The sequence below is a fragment of the Python bivittatus genome, unplaced genomic scaffold (assembly GCF_059951505.1).
Source record: "Python bivittatus isolate LINGU-HERP-01145 unplaced genomic scaffold, Pbiv_v1 ctg000020_np1212, whole genome shotgun sequence".
Lineage (NCBI taxonomy): Eukaryota > Metazoa > Chordata > Lepidosauria > Squamata > Pythonidae > Python > Python bivittatus.
The window spans coordinates 11,639,420-11,663,645 of NW_028277030.1; the positions used below are offsets into that span (position 1 = coordinate 11,639,420).

Below are 24,226 nucleotides of genomic sequence, written 5' to 3' on the forward strand. Positions count from 1 at the left end.
AAATGGCATGATTCTACCCTGAGAGCTAAACTATTATTAATGTAAAGGGTGGAAATGGCATTGATGTTTTAACACCCTTATAAAAATGCTTGGAAGAAAAAAAAATGTGGAGCTCAAGAGAAAAAGCCTATTTTAAATCTATTTTAATTCAGTCCAGATGGCCTGAACCATGTGGATATTGGTTACATAAAAATAATTTTTATTTTATTTTGTTTTATGGCTTGTGGCTCTGCTGAGGAGGATCCAAACAATTATTTGACAGGTCCCGAGGTCTAACAAACATTTCTAGAACAACGGAGCCCAAATCTGGGAAACAAATATGCCTAGATCAATTTCCTACAACAACAGATTCTCAATACTTTATCGACATGCTGATGATCACAGTTCTGAGAGAACTGTAAAATTATAGCACAAGCCTCAATATCAGAAATGTTCACCAGAGAAATTGAGAACCACAAAGCATAATGCTAAGGCAGAACAATGAAGATTCTTATGTAGTAAATATTTTTCATTTCTGGAAAATATCTAAATGGACTTACTGTATGTAAATAAGAGAGGGCAGACTCTAGAGGGAGAGCAGCTAAAATGGGAGGGGGGCACAATAAAGCAATTCTCTCTGAAGACAGCATACAAAAATAATATCTATATTCTCAAAGATTAAAGTGCCAGTCTGGTGCAGTGGTGAAGGCACCAGGCTAGAGACCGGGAGTTCTAGTCCCACCTTAGGCACGAAGCCAGCTGGGTGACCTTGGGCCAGTCCCCCTCTCTCAGCCTGAGGAAGGAGGCAAGGGCAAACCACTTCCCCCCAAAAAACCCTTGCCAAGCATCCTGCAGGGACTAGTCCAGGCAGTCACCAGGAGTCAAAAACTGACATGAAGGCACCAACAAAACAACACAAAACCCTCAAAGCAACCAAAGTTTAAATTGCCATTTCTGGGGCAGTAAGAAAAAAGTATCATACTTCTGTGACGTTTACTAAATTTTAAGTCCTTTTAGTTAGATATACATTCTTTCTCCTGCCCTCCAAGTGCTAATGATAAAAAAACAATGTTTATTACATTCCAACAGAAACAAATGGTGGTAAAACCTATCCAGATATATTGATTTCTAGAACCTTATCAAATATTTATTTCTAAAGTGCTTAAAGATCTAGTCGGCTAATGAAAGCTCCAGGTTGTTTCACGCAGTTTCTCATTTTATTTATTCTACAAACATTGGAAATGATGTGCTTCATTGGCTCTTTGTACCTATTTCTGGGAAAAAATTGCTAACTATAAATGGAGCTATAATGGAAGTGTGAAATGTCCATCACAATAAACTAGGGAAGATAAATATGAAGAAATGGCTGAGGTTGTATCTTACCATGCATGATAATTTAATAGAGAACAAGAGAGTTATGAGGAAATGAAATTACAAATATAACATTTGGAAAACAGACAATCCAGTTAAATAGATGGGTTCAAAAATTAATAAGCAAGTGCTTAGTTTGCTGCTCAAATATTTTCAACTCAAAATAATTCAGAGAACTGAAAGAAGGTGATACGATTAAATTCTTACCACTTACTTGTGAACCATTCTGCCTTCAGAAAGTTTTAAGTTCTATTTTTAATACAACAGTTAAGAAAGAACATGATTAATAAAACGCTAAGAGCCAAAGATATTTTTTTCCTGAGATTATTTTATTTTTCAAGGAAGTGTTAAGTTATCCTTGATTAATTTTTACACAGTATGAATGCAAATTGAGCTCCAACTAATCTCCATTAATTTTCTAGAATTCTCCAGGAAATACAGAACATAAGAATTTGATAATTGAATTTCATTGGGTTGTTGTGATGGCTGATGCTTTCAAGGCAGGAAGCAAAGAGCCTCAGACCAGACCAATCTGTTAGGCAATCTGACAAGTTGGTACAAGTGGCCCACACCTTCCAGTCTGAGAAGAGCAGCAAAATCTATTACTATGAAAGGAAGGCAAAAGAGACCTAGATTTTATTTCTTTATCAAATTTATATGCCCGCCCATCTCACACATTTAAACCCTGGGGGTTAATTCCCTCTCTCTCTCTTATACACACATAAGCCCACACAAATCACTGCATTCCTGTATTCTGAAGTAGTCAGCAGTGTCTACAGGATGGAGTGAAGAGAGTGGTCACAGCACTGCCATTGAAGACCCACCTCTTTTGAATATGCTTGGAGGTTGCATGCGTGTTCAAAAGGGCAGGGCTTTGATTGTATTGCCATGACTGCCATCTTGACCTTTCTGATCCCTCGTTGTGTACTTCACCGGTAGTAGTTGACCTTTTGCATAGTTATGATTTCATTTAATCTGCAAAAAATTTTTATCTAAACATATCAAGTCCTTGGAAGTTCTGCTTTTAGCTAGTTAGTAGGTGTGGGGGACTGAGTTTCTGAAGAGTCATCAATCAGACCATGCCTCCATGAAGCCTGACAGCTGGCTCACAATCAGAACTTAAATTTATCTGCACAGCATTTAAATAAAAAATTCAGCTGAAACCCTAAGTGACAGATAACACAACATTTTGTGACTCAAAATTGCTCACTGCCCAAATATACTATTCTCTCAAATAGGGTCACTCATTTAAAAAAGGGATTCATCTGTATTGTGCAGAAATGGTTGCACAGTGCTTTCATATATATCACACATCATCTATATAACTTTTGAAAGAGAACCCTTGGATTTTATTTTGGAAGCAAACATGCAGCCTCAGACAGAGAGAGCGAGAGAGAAAGAGAGAGGGAGACCTTCCACATTTGAAACTTAGATGGTCAATGGGTGAAAAGATGAGTGAAAACAATTCCTGCTGACGTTTCAGTCATTTCACTTCAGATACCTGTTTATCTCTTTATGGAGAATGGCTAACATTTTTCTCTACAGCAAAAAGGATGGCAAATGGTAAAATAATTGGTTTATTTGAATGAGGGTTAATTGTTCTCAAGGCTGAAACCTACTAAGTGCCCACACAGGGAGGAAGGAGGAAGTACATGGGTTGTGCCATTTCTCTACAACTCCAAAGTCAACAAGAATTACATTTGCATTTGAAACTCCAGCCTCCTTTTATTGTGGCAATCTATACATTCTTGCTTCAGCTTTTACTAAGAAGCACACTTTTTCAAAACAACATTGTATACAATTGTTAGAACAGCTCCCTGGGGTTTCTGAGAAGAGATTTTCATGGGATAGGCAGAAAATACAGAGAACTGACTGGTAGAGCAGGGCACCAATTATAAACCACCTACAACAGAAGTTTGGGGTTGCTTCCTCCTAGCATCTGAATTAGAAGTGGCAAATGTTCTTATCTTTATTTCTCAACCTGGCTATCTTAAAATAAAGATAAGGCTTAAGAAGACTGTATTCAGGCCCGTGGTGTGCTGGAGCCAGCTTGTACTGGCTCCCAAGAGCTCATTGCTAAATTTTTGGGAATTTTGCAAGCCAGTTCAGAGCATTGCTGAGCCCAACTATTCCGCAACTAGCAGTGCAGTGTGGCACCAGCAATGGAGCTGGGAGAGCCGGTTGTTAAACCTTTGCCAACACACCACTGGTTCAGGCTGTCATGCTCCTGCCTAAAAAGGGCAGTTCTTTGAGAGAGCTTATTAAATGTTATCAGCAATACTTATTTTCTCATAATGCATGAAAGTGTTTTTTTTTAATAACTGTCATCTTAAAAACTGAACATGCTTATATTTGAGAAAATCAATTCCCTTCTACCTTATAAAAAAATAATCCCTATGAAAATATAATAACTAGGATTTTTCTCCCTATGGGCCGAACTATTTTTTAAAGAATATACCTCCAACAATCCATGGATTTTTCTAAATAAATAAATAAATAAATAAATTCCGGTTTCATTATACTCACAAAGTATGCTCTGCAAGTTTCTCTTTTCATGATTTACTAATATTATAATTCCTGCCACATTTCGTATTTTGTGGTGGCTCCAATCATGTGTTGCAACAAAGCCTTACTTGTTGGTTCTTTCTGAACTATTTCTCTTCGGAGTCTTTAAATAAAAAACACCTTTGTTTACAGTTCGAAAATTGCAAATTACAAAAATGCACTAGATGTCCTGTGGGAAAAGGAAAGACTTTTCAAAAAGCATTTTAATGAAATTCAACACTCTCTTTTGGTCCAGCACAGTTAGGAAATGCATAGCTTAATGCATGTTTAAATCACTGAGGCTTAAACAGCTGACTATGTCTCACACAGTGAGCTTTTTTTTAATAGTAATTTTATTAAGTATTATAATTGTAACAGTAAAAACGAATACGAACTGAAAAAACTAAAAGAATAAAAAGAAAAAGTAGAAGTAGAAGTAGAAGTAGAAATAAAAGGTGCACAAAAAAAAGGAAAAAAGAGAAAGAGAAAAGAAATAAAAAATAAGAATATAGTAAAGAAAAAGAAAATAAACTTATAAAGAAGTGACTTCCCACCTTCATCACAAGTATAAACAATTTTAGTCACTTATCACCTTCTCTTAAAATACAACAAATAATCTCTTCTTCCCATATCTCATCTCTTATCTATAAACAAATCCATAAAACCTCATCATTTCAGTCCTGATGTCAGCAGAAGTCCATTAAGGGTTACCAGAAAGAACAACATATCTATTTTAACCTTGATCAGATAAACCAACTTTACATCCCTTTCTTTTACTTTTAACAATCTTGATCTTTAATCCTTCAAATACTGTCCTAGAATTTGATTTCTTTTCCTTCTTTCTTTTCTTTTCTTTCTTCTCACAAAATTCTTCAAAACTTTAACAAGCCTCTTTTGTAAATCCAGTATAGGAAAATTATCCAGGTCACTCTCTTGGTTTATTGTTTGTATATCCCTTTTAATTATTAAGACATCAGCCGGTTTCTTTTGTACGTCCAGTGTAACATCTTTTTCCATGTCATGCTTATAACCTGTCATTTGTAAATCCACTTTCAAATCAGTCTCGATCTTGTCAGGTAGAACTTGTTCCATGACATCTTTTAGACACATCTATCTATAGAGGCAGGCACTATTAAAATTAACTTCTAGGTTCATTGTTCAAAAGTATCCTTTAATATGTGCAGTGTTAAAATATTTTGCTTCATTCTGTATTTTTAAGTTGAGTTTGGGTGTTCTTCTCCTTTAATTGTAATCTTTAGTTCCTTCTAGTTCCCTCTAGTGTCCAATTTTTAAAGTCTTATCTTATGGTTTAAAAAAAATAAAATTAAAAAAAAAAAGCATTTTCCCCAAGGGAAGGATTCTTTATAATTAATTCCAAAATCTTATTCCAAATTTATCTGAATCCTTAGTCCATTTATAACTTTCTGAAATCAAAGTTTTAATCAACCTTTTGCTGTTTATTCAAAAAAAAAATTACAGTTCTTAAACTTGTAGTTAAAACTTCTTTCACTAAGGATTGAAGAGAACTCACCCAGTGCTGTAAAACTTGTCAATCCAAAGGTCCCTAATAGCTGGAAAGCAGTTAACAAGCAATTTCCAAAAATGATTAGAAAGGAAGTATGCAAACTTAGTGTCCTTTCAAAGGTACCGACAGTGGTTTGAGCAAGATGGCTCTCCCCTAATCTTTCAGAACTCTAACCCTGCTGGGGATTGCTATCTTGCAGTTTCCTCATGAGGAACAGCTGTCTGGAGCACTTGTTGGCAATCTCAAGTCCTCTCCTTGTTCAGAGAGGAATTATCGAAGAGCTGGTCTACTCATCGGCTCTTCATTCTGTCGCGGTTGTCAGTGAGCTTTGAAGAACAAGGCAGACTAATGTGTGTTGAAAAGACACTATTTTAGAGGAAGGGATATGATTTTGTAATTGTAACAGTAAGCTTTGTGCAGAGCAGAACCCCAAATGAACTCCACCATAAAAAGATCCCCTTTGTTTAAAAAGATAGCCCATGGCAACATGAGGCTTTCTACTATAATAGCAGTACATGCTGACATAAACATATTACTATACCTAATAGGATACTGTATTTATTGTAATAGAACATTGTTCCATTGTCCAGCATTCTGTGTTACAATGAATGCAATCCTAGACTCAAGCTATATGGACTAGCTAAGGATAAGATATTAATTCAGATGCTACTGTGTGCAATTAAACTTAGTTATTATGTCCACAGATACCTGGTATCCATACCCTACTTATACTGGCATGACATGGAACTGTAAGTACCCATATATGTCATGAGCTAAACTCTAAGCAACATAACAGTAGTAGCAGAGAAGGAAAAGGTTTTGAACTCTGGATTCTTTCATACCTTGGCCTGCCTCACTTACAGACTACAATTGGGACCAGCAACTCCATCGCTAAGCAACGTAGTCGTAAAGTGAAATGTCACATGATCGTGACAGTTTATGATGTCAGTTCTGGCTGTAGTCGTTAAGGGAATTTTAGGACCTGTATGGGATTTGGGCCATATTCCTGCATTGACAATATAATGCCACATTAACAGTCCAGGAATAGGGATAAGGGTAAGACGTGGTAGTTGTTGTTCAAGCTGCAGAAGATGCCATTAGGCTTGCACTCATAGCTTACCACTGCTATGTTAAAGTATTTGGCTATGTTTATCATCACCTTATATCATTAACTGCAAAGAGAAGTGAACTGGATGTCTATATAGTGGAACCTCGGGTTACAAACGCCTCTGTTAACGAACTTTTCGGGTTACGACCAGCTCCGGCCGCAAAAATTTACCTCGATTTGTGAACTCCGCCTTGGGGTATGAGCAGGATACGCGGCCATTTTCCCCCCCGTGACATGGTCCACGGCCATTTTTCCACCCCTGACACGTGGTCCACGGCCATTTTTCCACCTCTGACATGTGGTCCGCAGCCATTTTTCCGCCCCTGACACGTGGTCCGCGGCCATTTTCCGCTCCTGACACGTGGTCCGCGGCCATTTTTCTGCCCGACACGTGGTCCACGGCCATTTTTCTGCCCCTGACACGTGGTCGTAGGGAGGGGGACTCTCCCTCCAAGCAATAGCCACCTCCCTGTCCTCCATGCCAGAACGGATTAACGGTAATTACATTGAACCTGATGGGAAAATTTCCTTCGGGTTGCGACCAATTCGGGGTGCGACCAGAATCACGGAACGAATTAAATTCGTAACCCGAGGTTCCACTGTATACAACTGGACATACATGGATTCATCTCAGATTTAAAACAACTGCCTTCCTTTGAGTTATTCTGAAGTCCTATTGATATTTTACTAATCTATACATTTGCTCTCACTTCTTTTCTGATTCCTTCAAGTGTCTCATCACTCACATAGTTGTGCATTTCCTTCAACTTCTGTGCATCACTCTTCATTCCCATTTGACCCAGGAAGGTGTGAGAACCGTAGAAAAAGATTTAAGGAGGCAAGGAAAAGGCAAAAGTAAAAATAGGTACACTAGAGATGTTAGGGAAACAGATCTCTATTACCCTTCCTTCTCCTTCCCCCTAGTTCTCAGCAGGCAGAGCTTACAACAACAACAATAATAATAATTTATTAAATTTATATGCCGCCTGACTCCTAGGAGCTCTGGGTGGTTATGATTATATAATTCAGAGGGATCTAAATTATTTAGATATAAATCACTGCAATCAAACTGATAAAACCCAGGCTTAAGTTTTTATCTTATTTTAATATTTTCCACAGTATATTGTACCAAGGATAGAGAGCTTTTCACTTTCGCTTTATAAAAGTTTTCCATTTTCGGAACAGTCTTGACAAATGACTGTCTTGTGAATGAAAGAGAAAGAATGCTAATCCTTTTATCTCCTGTTTCCACAGTGCCTTTTAGATAACCCTTTTTGTTTCATGTTTAGAGCTTGCTGTCTACACACTCCTCAGAGTCTCAGCTGAACAATACCTCAGACTTTTAGCTGACATTTCAGCCTGAGCCCATGTCAAACACACGCAGGGAGAAAGCCTTGATGTATTAAGAAGTTTCAACATATCAGCATTGTTTCAAAGCACTTCAAGCACTGAGGAAGAATAGGCTGCTAGCAAAGTATTTGGGTACGTGGAGATTTTTAAATGTACAAACACAAACATAAATTCAGGAATAATGAATCAAATTAATCATTGGAATGTGCCAGTAGTAAATTTAGCTATAATGTAGCCTTCTGCACTAGAAATATTAGCTTAGGTACACAGCCTGCCTCTACATGGTCTGTGGAGGATGTTCACAAATACCAGACAAATGCATTTTGCTAGAGTATTAAAAAAAGAAAGAAAGAAAAGAAACCAGTATGTATATAGAGAGACAGGCAATTGGATTATTATTTAAAATTTTATGAGCTGCTTTCTTCTTGAAAGTATCCCCCAATGTCTATAGTAAACATAAAAAAAAAACCCACAAAAGCTTTGCACAATATCAATACAATGGATATTAAAGAAAATTTGTGTTGACAGCTTTTGTTTCTATCTTTGTTTTTCTTCCAGGCAGATGCTAATGTCTCTCTTTGCTTATAGCACTGGGTACCACAGATCAAAACTGGAGTGCAGTGAGACTAACCGAAGCAGTAATAGGAAGATGATGGCTTCCTTCTGCTCAATGTGTTCAAGCAGAGGTTAGACAGACACTTGTTGGGTGTGCTTTTGTTTAGTTGGTTGGACTCAATGACCTCAATGGAGCTTTCCAAATTCATGATTCGACAATGGAAAGCAACAAAGGAATAGATCATGCTCCATTACTTCCCATCAAGATATGTATACACCCCTATTCCTATTATAGCCTCACTTTCAATGGATTATAGGAAGCTACCCCATAGGGGTCAGAGTCTTGGTCTGTTGATAGGTATCCATCCGACAATAATATGCTTGATCATTACTGGCAATAGGCATATATTTCATATTAAAGAAAAATATTGTTATCTAAATTAAGTCTTTCACTAGAAAACTCACATTTAGAAAAAATTCTTAGAAGCCAGTCTTATCTAGTGAGGATTTTGTTCACTTCATTTTTTTTTAAATAAAGGCTTAAGAAAACGTACAAATATCTTCAAAAATGAGATAAGAAGTTAATTACTGAAAAATAATAAACATGGGAGAAACGAAAGTTAATAGATTTTTCTACCTCTACCTATTGCTCACATCAGCCTCAGGTGAAATCTTTGTAACAGGAGAAGTTGTGAACATTTTTGATTCTGTATTTTTACAGAAACCAAGACTGCTTATTATCCTAACCAAGTAGATTACACAAATGCTTACAAGAGATATACATTGAAAATGAATGTGTTGTTATAATGTATCAAATGCAAAACCTGTATAGCATCTAAATGCAGTCTTGATATTCAAATATAATCTAAGTAACAAGATTTATTCATCCACAACCTCAAAAACTAAACTAGCATGTCACTTTAAGAACTGGTGCCTGAATTCTCTCCCCTCCCTTTTTTCCTATCATGTTATGACAATTTACAGTTTACATAGTTTCACTGATTGCACATAGACTTTCAGCAAATCAGCCATCTGGCCTGGGGTGGGGAGGGAGGTCATCAGATATGGAGTTGGCTAGCCCCCTAGAGGCCTGGTGTTGCTTCCATCGGCCTCCTGGATCTTTCCTCTTCCTTTTACTCTGTAAATGTGTGGGGTTTTTTTTTTTTTACAAATTTTAACTATGTATTTATTTATTGTTTTAATCTGTTGTAAGCTGCCCAGAGTCCCCCATTGGGGGGAGATGGGCGGGGATAAGTTTGATAAATAAATAAAATAAATAAATAAAATAAAATCACTGTAGCTACATCCTTAGATAACTATGTCCAATAAAGGTACAATTTTGGATGGCTGAACTTTGGGGTTCCCTCCATAGCAACAATCTAAGAAAAAAATGGTGTAACTCTTAGTATGTAGGTGCGATTTCTAGTTATTTTGAAGTAACTTGTTACTTTTTCGATACTTTTATAATACAATAAATTATGCGTTGTGCAAAATAATATTTTCTTGATAGTTCTTTCTTTTTTAAGTTTAACTGAATTTTAACTTGTTCTTTCAGTCACTGAATTATTGTGTTTTGTTTCTTGGTAAATAAGATGAGATATTACAGCCAGTTGTCTGAGAACCATTTACTTGTACAGGTGATGGATTAGGTGATGGATTCTAACAGACAACATTGATTGGAAATGTATGGAAGAACCATCAACTCTACTGAGAGCTGTTGATATTCTCATTGAAATTCATATTGTTTTACTAGAGAATAATTTGATTTTTCTCTGAGTCGGATGGTTGAAATGTGATGTCAGGTGTAGCTCTAGATATACTTTCTAACAATTCTGATGACCATGCTTGCTTATTTGTTTTTATGATATATTTACTGTCTTTCTGTTCACAGAACTGCTGGGACTCTTTAAGTGCCCAGTAAATTGCTGGCTTCCACTCAACTCTCAGCTGAACTGAGCTGCACCACAAAACCTTAGATTACAAAAAGAATCTAGCACTATGCTTTGGTTTGGCAAGTTCAGCTGTTCTACTGCCAGCGACTGCCAACAACTATTTGGAAATGGAACCAGAACAAAAGAAAACTCAAGTCCAGAGAAAGAGGACTCCCCTGCTGAAAGTTACAGAGTCTAGGGTTGCCAGTTAGCTAGCAGCTAGCTGGTATTTTCTTCACAGCTTTCTAATTTATTTAACATACAATTTTCCCATGTTGCTTTTTGCTAGTACTGCTCAAGCAAATCCAAACTGTTTCAGACATTTTGGAAACATGCCTTAAGATAATCAACATATCAGGTATCGGTGTTGCCCAGTGCAAATTTATCCTATTGTATTGTAATGTTAATGTCTGTTTATTTTAATTTTTATATTGACTTTTGTATGGGAAGTTCTTTTTAAAACTTTTTCGTTATGACACATTGTTATGGTTATATACTGCTAGGAGTCATATGATTTTGGCAATCAATCAATTAATCAATCAATCAATCTATACTTACAATCGATCTGATGAGGTTCTCTTTTGCCAGCTTCAAGGAGGTTTTATAGCAATTTGCCAGATCTTCTTTATGGATATCGCTAATATGCCCTCGAGCTATAGGGCCCACAGTGTGAATGACATCTGCAAAGAATAATCCAATCAATGAATATCACATCTTGAATAATATTGTATAAAATGTCAAAGGCAAACTGGTAAATCAGTGCAGATAGAGCCAAAGTCTTGGGCATTTTTAAAGAAAACTGAATAAAAGATAAAGTTTAAACCATAATATTTAATTTAAAACAGGACAATTCAAGGTAACAATCCTTCAAATCAGAGTATTTATTGATACATTTAATCTATAATATAATACTCTACTTCCTATGTCTTGTTTTGTTAACTTAGCTTCATTTTTCCTGCCCTAATGTCTAACCTAAACCAAGCTGTGATATAACTATGACAGGTGCTCAGGGTATGCTTGAGAAGCTCACAATTCCAGCTTGTTCGTAGACTATATTTTAGGCCCTTCGTGGATGCTGAGACCATTACTTCCTTCTTTCCTGAAGTGTATTTAGATAGTACACCCAAGTTGATATGTACTGAATCAAAAGGGGAATGATATGGAAATCTTTAGCCATTTCTTTTCCAGTTGCCAGAAACTTAGTACCAAGAAAAAATGCCAGTGGAATTTTATCTTTAATCTGAAAAGAAAGTGTTATCTTTAAAAGGTTAAGTTATCTAAATTATTATAATGTCAACAATTTTTAGTGTATATTGTACAAATATTGTTGTACTTAACTAATATCTGAATTCTATAATGTATTATTTGCATCTTATAATACAATAAAACAATTAACTACCAAAAAAAAAAAAAAGAGTTGAAGGGCTCCAAATCAATATAATGTGTAATGCCTGGTCATTTTCTTTTGAAATGAATTTTGGGCAATGGGAGAGTTAACTCTCATAAGCTACCAGCCTTTGCATATTATTTAGCACCTACCAACTTTCCATCCCAAAACTTGGTTACTTCAGGTTTTGCAGGGAAAGGAAAAGTAGTATTATATGTGCATGAGCCCAAGGCAGAATTCAGCAATTAAAAAGCACTTTCCTATTATCTTTTCCTTCTCTGCTAAGCTATCAAGTTGGATGAGATAACTTCCATGTATTTGAACACATCAGCTCAAGGAATATTCTCCACTTCCTCTTCAGGGACCTATTCATACATATTAGAGGCATGTAGTTGACTCTACCAAACTGTATCTTCATAACTGATCTTTAATCATGAGGATTTTGCCTGATTATTGACAATGCCCCCAACCCTGTGAGCCGGATGATGTAAGAGGCAGGTATGATGTAAGGAAAGAAACTGTTCCAAGTCCTGTACTGGGGCTACCTTCTTTTATGTAGAGGGAAGCAATGATTATTCTGTTTCTCTTTGCATTGAGAAAAAGAGTTCTTTTCTCTTGGAAAACCAGGAAGTAATTGCTTCCTGCATCATCTCCAAAGAGAAAGGAATGCCCTTAGTGCTCAGGATTTAGAAGAAGAATGCTTCTGATTGGAGAAAAGCAGTTAGAAATCCCCCCCCCCCCGCAAAAGGAGGCAAGGAAAAGTGAAGTCTGGAGAGAGAAAGCTGGGGGACAGGATGCCATGCCCTGTTGCCACAACACACTCAACCTGGTCACTTCGAACCCAGTCTAATCTCCTTCCTGGTGATTCTGGCAGCACACAATCACACTAGCTACGTAAAAAACGAAAACAAAACAAAACACTATTGTGGAAACACAGAATGGCCATCCACTTTTCTCAAGAGTGTCAAATATCCCATAAACTCTTGTACCTGAAAAGTATCGGCAAAGCTTTGTGCCATCACTAGTCCCTTCCCCACTGGTTGTGGTTTGTGCATTGTAGCCAATCGGTGTTTAGGAGGTATGTTTTGTTCTACCAGGCCTCAGCAATGAATTTTGTAAGAGAAAGGCTTATTTTTTCAGCTGCTTTTACTCTCCATTCCCTTTGGCCCAGATTGTATGCCGTGGAAAACAGGATCCATCAATTACTTTGGCCAGTTCTCTCAAACATGCCAAGCTTTCCCAAGCATGCTGAAACAGCATTTCAGTTCTGCCATTTTCTTCGTAGATTAGCAAACACAAAGATTTAAATAACTGCCAAAGGGAAATATCTACTAGGGAATTTGTTTTGTCAGTAAACTCCATGGGCCTGGTAAAATCAAACATGAAAGGATTTACACAGCCAAACTTTCTGACAGCTGTAAACACCAGACTGAGAAGCACACAAAAAGGAAATTATGAACCTTCCCTTTTAATCACAGTTATTTCCCCTAGTTATAGGGTAGGAGAGGTGGATTATTTGGCTGGAGAATTATACCTACAGTACTTAGGAGCAAAGCTATTTAACACTATTTCCAATAACTGAAATTTGAATTTGACACTTAGTGCTTGCCAGATGACAAAAAGGATGACAACTCATGATTGAAATATGGTTTCGATATTGGTTTTACCCCTTTCAGCTGACCCACACATATGCATTTTAGGCAGTCCAATAATAAATGGAGATTTGCTGCTCGTGGAACAAATTCAGACATGAATGGAGAGAAGTCTCTGTTTCCACATACCATACCTTTCATTACCATGTTTATTGTATTTAAAGGTAACAGCAGACACAGTAGACCGCGTAAAGCAACACATCTGTGTGTGTGAAGTTTGAGTCCTGGGTTACTGTTTTTTAAAACACAAATATTTTTATAGCTGAAGCCAACACAGTGCCTTAATCAGAGAAAGTTCATTTTATTTATTCTGCCAACTCCTGAAATGCCATAAAATGTGGTCACAGTAGGACTTCATCTTCAGCTATAAATACTTATTGCCACAAAATGCTGCAGGAGCAGCAATCAGGCTTGGCATTTTATTGCCAAACCTAGACCAGCAGTATTAATACATCACTCATAATTAGCAATGTCTAAATAGTACACATCTTGAAAGGGAGTATCAGAGCAAAAAACAAGGCTACTAATTATTAAGCATTTGCACTGACTGCAAGAAATATGATGCTTTGGGAGGCCATTTCTTTGTGGTTTTGCAAAATGTTTTGCAAATTAAGAGTTAAATGATCAGCTTGGTATATTGCTGCAATTTTGATGCTGCATTTTCCTAATAGATAAGTGATTTTTAAAAAAACCCTGTTATTTTACAGAGCATTTCCCCTAGTTAAAAGAATCTTAGCCCCTCATGCAAGGAACATTCAAAGTTTTAACTAGAGTTTCTGCTTGCCAAATACCTTCACAGACAAATATGGTTTGTGGAGCAATGTGATTTCTACATAACTTTAGTCTTCCCTGAAATGGTGAAGTTGGCATCTAAGTACAAGAGATCACTATCCAATTTTTTGCTCTAATGGGATAAATACTGCACATTCACGACTGGCAAAAATGCACTATCTGGAATGTATTTGAATCTTTAAGACTCTAGTGCAAAAAAGATGGGGGGGAGGTTGAAAACCAATTCATTCATTTATGAAAGAGAAAGACATCAACAGTTGTGGAGATGGTTTACACTACTACTTTGACAAACAGACTAAAAGATGGCTAGAGACATGACTCCTTGCAAGCAGCAGTCAATTAGGATGTGAATCCTCTCCCTTCCTGTCCTCCCACCCGAAAGCTGGGAACCATACGGGAAACATATGGTATCATGACTGTTCCAAAAACTTTCAAAGAACGCTAACATACAGAGTGATATAAAATGGCTGTGAGTAGTTATGTGTTTAGCAATAAAGGAGACAATGTTCTAACACTTGTGTGAAATAAGCAAACTGTTTTTTAACATTAAAAACAAATATAACATTGAAGGAAGGCGAGGGAAGGCAGAAAGGAAGAAAAAACAATGAGAAAGTAAAGGACTTTAGGGAACCACATTAGGACCGTTCTCACTAATGCTCTTGACAACCGAGTGAAACGTAGGAGTAAAGTTTAAGATAAAATCTAATTTTGTAAAACTGCAAACATGGATGAAGAAAGTAGAGCCTCAAGACCTAGGCAATAATAAATTCCAAACTCTCAGTCTACTTTAAAATATTTTTTTAAAAATGTATCTTTAAACAAAAAGAAAAAAGTAAAATATATAGCACAAAGGCTGTTCTGAGTATGTTAGATGTCACTTTAGAGAAGATAAAATGCCACTAATAACTCTCAGTGCTGACTCTGAGACACAGTCTGTTACTCTGCATTGAATTGCTCATCCAAATTGACTTATGGAAAACAAAAGCCATGAACAGAAAGCATATATTTAAGTTAACACATTTATTTATTACTCTAGCCTTCTTCCAAAGAGAGTTTTTCAGCTCCATAGGGGTCTGAACTCAAGTCAATCAGATCTGAATTCAACTGCTAATCACACTGGCTATCTCTAGTTAAAACAGATTCAAAGGACCATTTCACAACTTTTTTTTTTGGAAAAGTCTGGCAGCGTTGCTTTAGGAGAATTTTTATCCCTTCAAGGAAGGAAGAAAGGTGACACACGTTAGGTGAGACACATTTGCATTGGATCATGAGAACAGCACAAGCAATCTGCTATTCATATTAGTTATCATCCTGGTATTCAGCTATAATAAATCCTTACTCATAAAGTAGCATGTAAAATTCAAATTGCAAGTTCTATGGAACAACTCTAATTGTAGTCATGAAAGAGTAATTAAAAAACAAAATGAATGTGCGGCAATTTACAAAATAACATTGCACAGGCACGCGTCCACACACATCCTTCAAACTGGCAACAAAACCCAGTAAAAATAAAGTGGTTTCAGTTTGTATAGAGCAGCATAATTAATGGAAGCACAATCCCAGCACACAGGAGGGGGCTCACATATTCATCAGACCCGACACGTATTTACTATTTTTATTCATGTCCCCTGCTGTCTGCATACTACCATTTGTGATAACCTGTGTGGATCACAGTGCCAAAAAGGAACGTAAACAGTCTCTTGAACATTCTCAGGATAACTTGAAAGGAGATGGGGGAGTAAACTTCCATTTAACTAGGAAGATTATATCCTGTTATGAGTTCAATATATACTAAATACTGATTTTATTCCATGAATAAATATTGTATTATCCATAGAAAAGAAGTTACCAGGTTCACCAAGGTTTGAAAAAGTTCAGTAAAGATCTTCAATGGGAACCAAGATGTAAAACAGGATCCAGAGGTGCTAATGGACTGAGCATACTCAGTAGCTACAGAATGTGTGTGTGTGGGGGGGGGGGGGGGGAGAGATCTAAAAAGTAAAGGAATGTAGAGCTACTCCTATCATTATCCCTAAAATGCAGTGGAAGATACTGGCTCTTTGCCAATGTTGAAGAAAGATGCAACTTTCTAGTCAATTTCTGTATAAAGAATTGGAGAAGTCATCATCTAATATCTTGTGTTGTTGGTCTGTTTGTTTATTTCAGGAAATATAATGTCTTGGACTCAGCCCTGGGGAAAAGTACAGCTGTCCTAAATTTTGAAGGGAAACAGTCCGTTCTATTACATCTGTGCAATTCCTCCTTGTTCATCCAATTCTGAAATTTGTTTTTTCAAGAATATCTCACAAGATACTGAACTCATGACAATGATTTAGTAACATCTGTGTTATACTGATCTTAAGAGTTATTCTAAAAAAGGTGAAACAATGTTAACCTTGTGTGGCAGTCCAGACAAGAAGCACAACCAGGAGTACTAGCTCTACCTTTATTGTAAGGTTACATTAACAGAATCGTGCAAGTCTGAAAGTATCCCTCCTGTCCCTCACTTTTACTCTCCTGAAAACTAGGAAGGGTCCCTTCTGAGATGCTTCTGCCACCCCTCCTCCTTTGGACTCAAATTTCTTTTATCAGACTGTTGTCTAGACTGTGGCTCTTCCTCCTGTCTCCCAAAGTCATTCCCACATACCATTACAGAGTATTATAAGTTTGCGTTATTAAGCTTAACTGAAACCAACCAAGATTTCCCCATTTTGACACCCTTGCCCCTCAGAGTTCACACTGTTATGGAATGATATGATAGCACACCAAATCTTTTACACAATCCAAGTCACACCATTTATCTATCAACCTCACTCTGTACAGGCTTGGAAAGAAAACTAGTGAAAAATATATCACCGTAATTGTATTAAAGAAACCCAGTGCAGAATATTCAAATTGAATAAAAGGTCATAGTGAAAGAGGGAGGTGCCTACAGATATGGTGAAAAGAAAAAGAAAGCCTTATCCTTCGTTCAAAAAAAAAAGTACAGAAATAGTAGCATTTCTCCCATGGCTTCCATAGTAATTTAAGTTACTGAGCAGAAATGAGAAGTTCCACATGTTCTTCAATCCTCTGCATTATTGTTTTTGGTTGCTCTGGAATAGATTGGAGGATTTACTTATATTAATCCTCCTGCCTTCTATTATGCCTTCTGTTTTCCAAAAGGATATTGTTCTAGATCACCTATATAGTTTGAATTTAGAATGCCTGATATCATGTCATTGGTTTGATCAGGTGGTCAGATTAGGGGACTTCAGCTATACCCCTTATGGGTCACAGAAGATCTGGCTTGGTTTCCCATGCAGTTTAACTTCTAAATGAAAATGTTGTGAGAAGTCACCTAGATCTTTGGACTGAACTGTGACTAACATGCAGACCTTGCAAATTTCAACCTGAATTTTCCATCTGTGAATCCCAGGAAAGTTACAGAGCTTCTCAGTATGTAATTGGATGTCATTCAGGAGTTATGAAGCTTGATCTCGATGAAACAAAAATACTATAGATACCAAAAACCTGCTAATTTGAATGAAGAGATTTATCAAGGGCTGTGCTTACGTAGTTCTAAATGACCTAATTTATAGCTTGCTTTGGATTCTATAATGTCTGTGTGGAAGTATAAATTAGCAACAGATGCCTGGAATATTTTTTGGCAACTTCATTTCGTATGTCAATAGCTGGGTGTTTTAGAGGGTACACTGACATACACATTGCACATGTCTGCAACTCTTTATGCAAATGTATATTTTTCTGGATTGTGCAGCAGGTGCAAAAGGTACCTGTGTGATCCCAGGAAAAGACAAAGCTACTTGAAGGGGTTTTCAGCAGATGCTAGACGCATGCTCCAAAGCACTGCACAACCTTACTATCTATGTCTAACTGGAACAGACACAGGCATACTGGTTATATTCTGATTGGACTACAGTAATGAGATCCCTTTCAAGATGATTCAAAACTTTAACAACTGCAGAATATTATTTTGGACCTTATGAACCTACCTGTGTTTTAAAATCAAAGGCTGTATCTGGTCCACCACTAAGGTATAGAAGGTTGACAGTCACTAGAGATAGTTTTCATTTAACTGAAATGTCCAATAGACCTTAAACATAATTTGTTGCTGAGCTGATTGGGTTCTCCAATCATAAGAAACCATTGACTGATGGTGATTTGATCAATGCCAATGGTCTTCAAGTGGCACTCCAGATGTTTTGAGATTGCACCCAAGGCACCTATTACTATTGGTACTATCTTTGCTTTCTTTTGCCGCAGTCATTCTACTTCTATTTGCAGCTTTTTGTATTTTGTGATTTTCTCCAGTTCCTTCTCTTCTATTCTGCTATCTCCCAGTATTGCAATGTCCACTATCCAGACTTTTTTGCCATTCCAATTCTTTATTATTATAGTTGATCATGCAGTCAGACAGATGTTTAGACTGGATTTGGCATTTTTATCCACCTGTCAAGTCCCTCCCAGTAAATTGAACTAAAAGCCCTGGATAGGAAGACCAGAAAAATAATGACAATGAATCATGCAGTGACGTTGACAGACTCTACTTACCAAGGAGGATAGGTGGGTGCGGAATGTTGCAAGTAAACCAGACAGGTGAAGAAGAAAAAAAGGGCATTGGAAGAATATCTGAAAGGCAGTGAAGAAGATGCACTGAAGCTAGTACACAATGAAGGCTTACTGAATACCAAAGAAACCAAATTGGCCTATAAGAAGGACCAAATTAAGGATAGAAAAGAGGCATGGCAATGCAAAGTATTACATGGCCAGTACACACACACACACACACACACACCATATATATATATATATAAAGCAGATAACAAGAAGACCTGGCAGTGGCTAAGAGTAGGAAAATTGAAGAAAGAGACAGAGAGGCTTTCTGGCCACACAAGACCAAGCCTTGAGAACAAATGCATAAAGAACCAGAACTGAAAAGACAGCAACAGACAGCAAATGCCGCCTCTGCAAAGAAACTGAAGAAACAGTGGACCACCTAGCTAGCTGCTGCAAGGAAATCGCACAGACTGACTACAAACAACGGCATGACAAAATAGCAACAATGGTGCACTGGAATCTCTGCAAGAAATGCCATTTGCCTGCAAGCAAAAACTGGTGGGACCACAACATAGACAAAGTAACAGAAAATGAAGAAGCTGAAGTGCTCTGGGACTTTAGAATTCAAACAGACAAGCACCTGCCAAACAACACCCCAGACTTAACCATTGTTGATAAGAAAGACAAAAAAGTCTGGATAGTGGACATTGCAATACCTGGAGACAGCAGAAGAGAAGAGAAAGAACTGGAGAAAATCACAAAATACAAAGACCTGCAAATAGAAGTAGAACAACTATGGCAAAAGGAAGCAAAGATAGTACGAATACTAATAGGCCCCTTGGGTGCAATCCCAAGACATCTGAAGCACCACTTGAACACCATCGGTATTGACAGGATCACCATAGGTCAATTGAAAAAGGCAGCTTTACTTAGAACAGCTTATATCCTGCGACAATATTATTATCATCATCATCATCATCATCATTTAGATTTAATAAATAAATTCATTACTACAGTTAACAAATAAGTCCAACGACATTTTTTAAAATTAGGAAAATAACATCACCATCATCATAAGAAAGACATAACTTTACCAAAGAAATCCTGGGTATTTGTTTCATCCTTTAAAAAAAAGAAGTAGCTATTGATTATCAATCTGTTTAAATGATTTAAGTGAAACCAACATAGGCATTGCTCTCAAAATATATGCAAAATTGATGGAAAATTCCCTTTGCACAACATTAATTCAAATAAAAATCTTTATTATACATTGGCATTACGAGCACAAAGCTATGAACTTACTATAATACTAACATTTATTTTTTAAAAAACTACAAAATGGAAAAAGAATACTATTAATACTAAGACTTTGTATAATATAATATAGTATAATATTATGGGAACCCTTTTTTGTTTGGTTGGTTGATTAATTTTTGAAATCTTATTCTGATCCAATAAGGAATCCAGAATTAAATTAACCCCCCGCCCCCCCAGCAGCTGTTATCTGGTCAACCTGTAACCCAAAAACTTTTATAAAACATTAGGTTTGGTTGGGCCATAAAAATTAATCGACATCATCCAATGATATCCATATTTAACTACTAAAATTAATAATAGTAACCTTTGGAGTCTAAAATCTCTTATTCAACTATAACAGATGAAGATGTTTTCATTAAAAGCCGGTCCTCTGGCAGATTTTGAGCCTCCACATAAATCTGCTCAGTACTTTTTCTTGCTAAAAAGGCTTTTCTAATTTGGAAGAATATATGCTCCTTGAAAAAACTTCATTAGCTTCAGTTTATTTAAAAAATCACCTTCTTTTAGCTATTCATCTCAGGCCATTGTAATTAGCTACTCATTTTGGGTTAAAAATGACTATGCAATGAGATGTTCTTCTCACCACAATGTTTACAGGGGTCTCTTTTTCCTTCTTCTTCCTGATGCAGGCCGAATCTGGTTTGATTTTTTTTTTCCTATGCCCTCCATGCAATTCCCCTTCCCCTTCAGGCGAAAAGTCTCTCTTTCTCACACACGTGCTCTCTCCAGTTTCATATGCTATGATGTTACTTAGTTTCCACTGTGCTATTTGGCACAGTTCTCTCCTTCTGTCCCAAAGTTTTTGTTCTTCAATATTTGTTCTCCAATATTTCTTTATATTCCTATAAATAACTTTAAAAAAAAACCATGATATTTTCTTCTTGTGCAGGAGAGTATAGTTTTGCCTACATCTGCATAAACACAGTAAAATCTGAATCAATAATATTGCTATGGGTACTGTTTTGCAGCCACTGTATGGGGCAGTTGTAAAACTTAGGTGGCGACTGAACAGTGAAAGGCGCAGAGGGAATAGTTAGGCATTTATCAGTCGGAGAACAGGAGCAGCTCCAGCAAGAAGCGTGGGAGATGAGTGACAAAGTAGAAGCCTCTGCTCCATGTGCCAAGAATGGGGTACCAGTTTGGCTGCCATGCACAAGGTTGACATTTGAGCTATGGCAAGCAAAGCTGTTTTACACAAAGAGCTCTCTGGGGACATGATCTCATTTTTCTATTTCCCTCCACCAAGGATAATAGTTTCTCATCCAAAAGAAAGATAAACTTGAGTGATTTTATATCTTTCTGTGATTTTAGGGAACCTGAAATCTAAGCACTAAATGGTTTGCAGGCGACAAGCATGAAACCTCATCCCAGAAAAAGGTTTGGACCTATGCATACATGGCTGTACCTCAGCCATTTTTCAGATCTGACACAGATCTAAAACATTTGGGCTGCTGTTCAGACCGTTTGCAGATTTCATCAACTTTTCAGAAACTATACTCCACAGCTTATAAAAAATGAGCCTGCATATCAAGTTATGCCTCATCAATTATATCATAGGAGTTTTAGAAAAAAAACCCTAAGCTGGAATTGTTGCGATTAACTTTTTCGTTAGATAAATCAGTCAATACATCCTTGAGAATAGTTTGATAAGTGTTTACAGAGGATAATGATTCCTGCCAAAAGGGAAGAAGGACTGCGCAAATGAGCAAATGGCAGCAAAGTAGCATTTGCTGCTTTTAAAGAAGGGCATGGTGTTAAAATGGTTAACCAACTAACTCATCAAACTGAGAATCAGTCACATGTTTCTTTCACTCACTCATGTTCATGGATTTATAACGATACTTAAATTATATGAGGCCCTACCCTATCAGTCATGATATGAATAGTATGAATTTTAAGATTGCATACAATAGTATGAATTTTAAGATTGCTATTGCACTGGATGGATGGATGGATGGATGGATGGATGGATGGATGGATGGATGGATGGATGGATGGATGGCACAAAAATTACAAAATTGTGAATTTTATCAGTCAAGTGATATTAAATTCCCACTCATGTTAGCTCAAGAAAAAGAAAATGCCTACTCGTTTGAAGGAAATATTACGTCTTAATATACTTGAATATTAAATATTACTACTCTGATTATATATATGATATACTTTTCTGTACAGAATGGCCATTTTCCTTTAATTTCTCTTCCAAGATGCTCATTATTTCAGATAAAATCTGTAGTTTTAGTATACCACAGTCATTTGTCAATTTAAAATCAGCGGCATATACTGCTTCCTAATATCAGTACCTAATTTCTGTTTGGATTTTTAAATGAAGAAGTAAAACACCGACTGAGTTTCTTTTCTCCATTGACATCAGAATGATTTCTTTTTATGAGCTAAAATGACCCTCACTTTTCAAGACTTCAACTATAGATTTTGATCTTCACATCGTAAAATATATTTTTAAAATTAGATGCTGTCTGTTTCCTGAATAAGTTAATGAAATATAGCATTAATTTTATTGAAGGCACTAAACAAACATATGCATATTTCAAAGAAAGCAGCTGTAAGGATTTAGTTATTGATTTACTTATTTATAGAATTTAACCCACACATTTTTTCAATCCCAAAATGGGGATAATTGAAGTAATGAATGCAGTGCTGCTTAATCTCAACTCTTCTATTATACTTTGATCATTTAGGTCTTAAGCTACATACATAAGCATTAATACTCTGAATCATCCCAAGGGATAATAGCCTTGTGAGGATCTCAGACACTGGTGAACATTATAACTACCAACATGTTTACCCATGTCCTTGTGGACATTGTATTACAGAAGTGGGAATAGAATGGAAAAAGTATTTTCTTGCCTCATAAATGAGTTAATCCCAGCCTTTGCTCTTTATCACCCTCGTATTGCATTTTACTTATCCGCACCCAGATCCACTAACAGCTCACTTTCTCCCTATCCCCATGAGAGCAGCTCACAAGTGTGTGCTTGCCAGACAGAGAAATGCTCTGTTATAGCACATTTCATTATAACCAAAGTGAGGTATTTTTAAAAGCAATCATTCCTCTCTTTTCCCCACTTTTTTTTTTTTTAAACAATCAGTGTTGAGTATGGCCTGTACATTTTAAAGTGCCAGTGAAAGAGAAAGAAACTGAACAGCAAGAAAGTGATGGGTGGGAGAGAATAGTCCTTTTATGTTGTGCAAAAGTTCCACAGGAAAATAAACCAAACCTGTTTGGAATTTAATTCCTCAAAAACATGGATTTCTCAGAACATGTAAAACTGGAAAAATTAGCTTTTCTTCCAGATTTACACATTTCTCAGCAGCCATCACCATCTATACAACAGGTTTAATATGCATGCATTTTGGGCTATCAAAAATTCATTCACACCTGTAACAACTCTCTGTGACAGGTCCAATAATCCCTATTTCACAGATGAATGACCGTAGTGGCTAATGCAGGCAGAGTTATTAATCTGGTTTATGGCTGAGGGAGAATTTGAATCCAAGATTTCTCTTAGTCCCATGTTACACTCTGTTCAATGAACAAAAGAAGAACTAAGATGCCACAAAATGGAGAAATACCATACCATATAAATATCCAATTAACATTATGATGTCAATCACACAACATCACACATTTTTATATGTAACCCAATTCGACCTAGTCTTCAGGTTGTGGCATACATCAAATTAATTGGATTCTGTTAATGAAATAATTTGTTCACCTTCTGTATCTTTTTTCCCCTCACAAATTGGGCTGGGTGAAGCATATATGAAAAGAGTTCTGCTGTACTAGGCCTTCCTAATCCAATTTTCTTTTCCCCCTGTGGCCAACCAAAATCCTACATAGGAAGCTCAGAGAAGAGGACATGACAACAATAGCATCCTTCTGACACATTCCCCCAATCTGTCACTCAGAGGCTGCGCCTTGTAACGTATGCAGCTTCCACAACTAGTACTTAGTAACAGTCTTACCTGAAGGCATTTGCCTGCTCTGCTGTTAAGATGATGCAAAGGGAGCCTTACAGGTATCTTTCAGGACATGTATTTTTGGGAGAGAGGAGAGGCATGTGTCTTTCCTATTGGGTGAAAGAAAAGGCTAGCTGGTCCCCTTCAGTTCATCTGCCACATTTTCTAATCTCC

The 24,226-nt window shown here is 36.8% G+C and overlaps 1 protein-coding gene across 4 annotated transcripts in view; it reads right to left on the bottom strand.

Annotated features, from left to right (window-relative positions):
• Positions 1 to 24,226, bottom strand: part of MACROD2 (mono-ADP ribosylhydrolase 2) — a 1,000,449-nt gene that overhangs the window by 486,226 nt on the left and 489,997 nt on the right. For all 4 annotated transcript variants that reach the window (XM_088134414.1, XM_088134430.1, XM_088134411.1 and 1 more), the window contains exon 6: positions 10,922 to 11,043. In XM_088134414.1, coding sequence (XP_087990540.1) covers positions 10,922 to 11,043 — 122 coding nt within the window. The remainder of the gene's footprint in view (positions 1 to 10,921; positions 11,044 to 24,226) is intronic.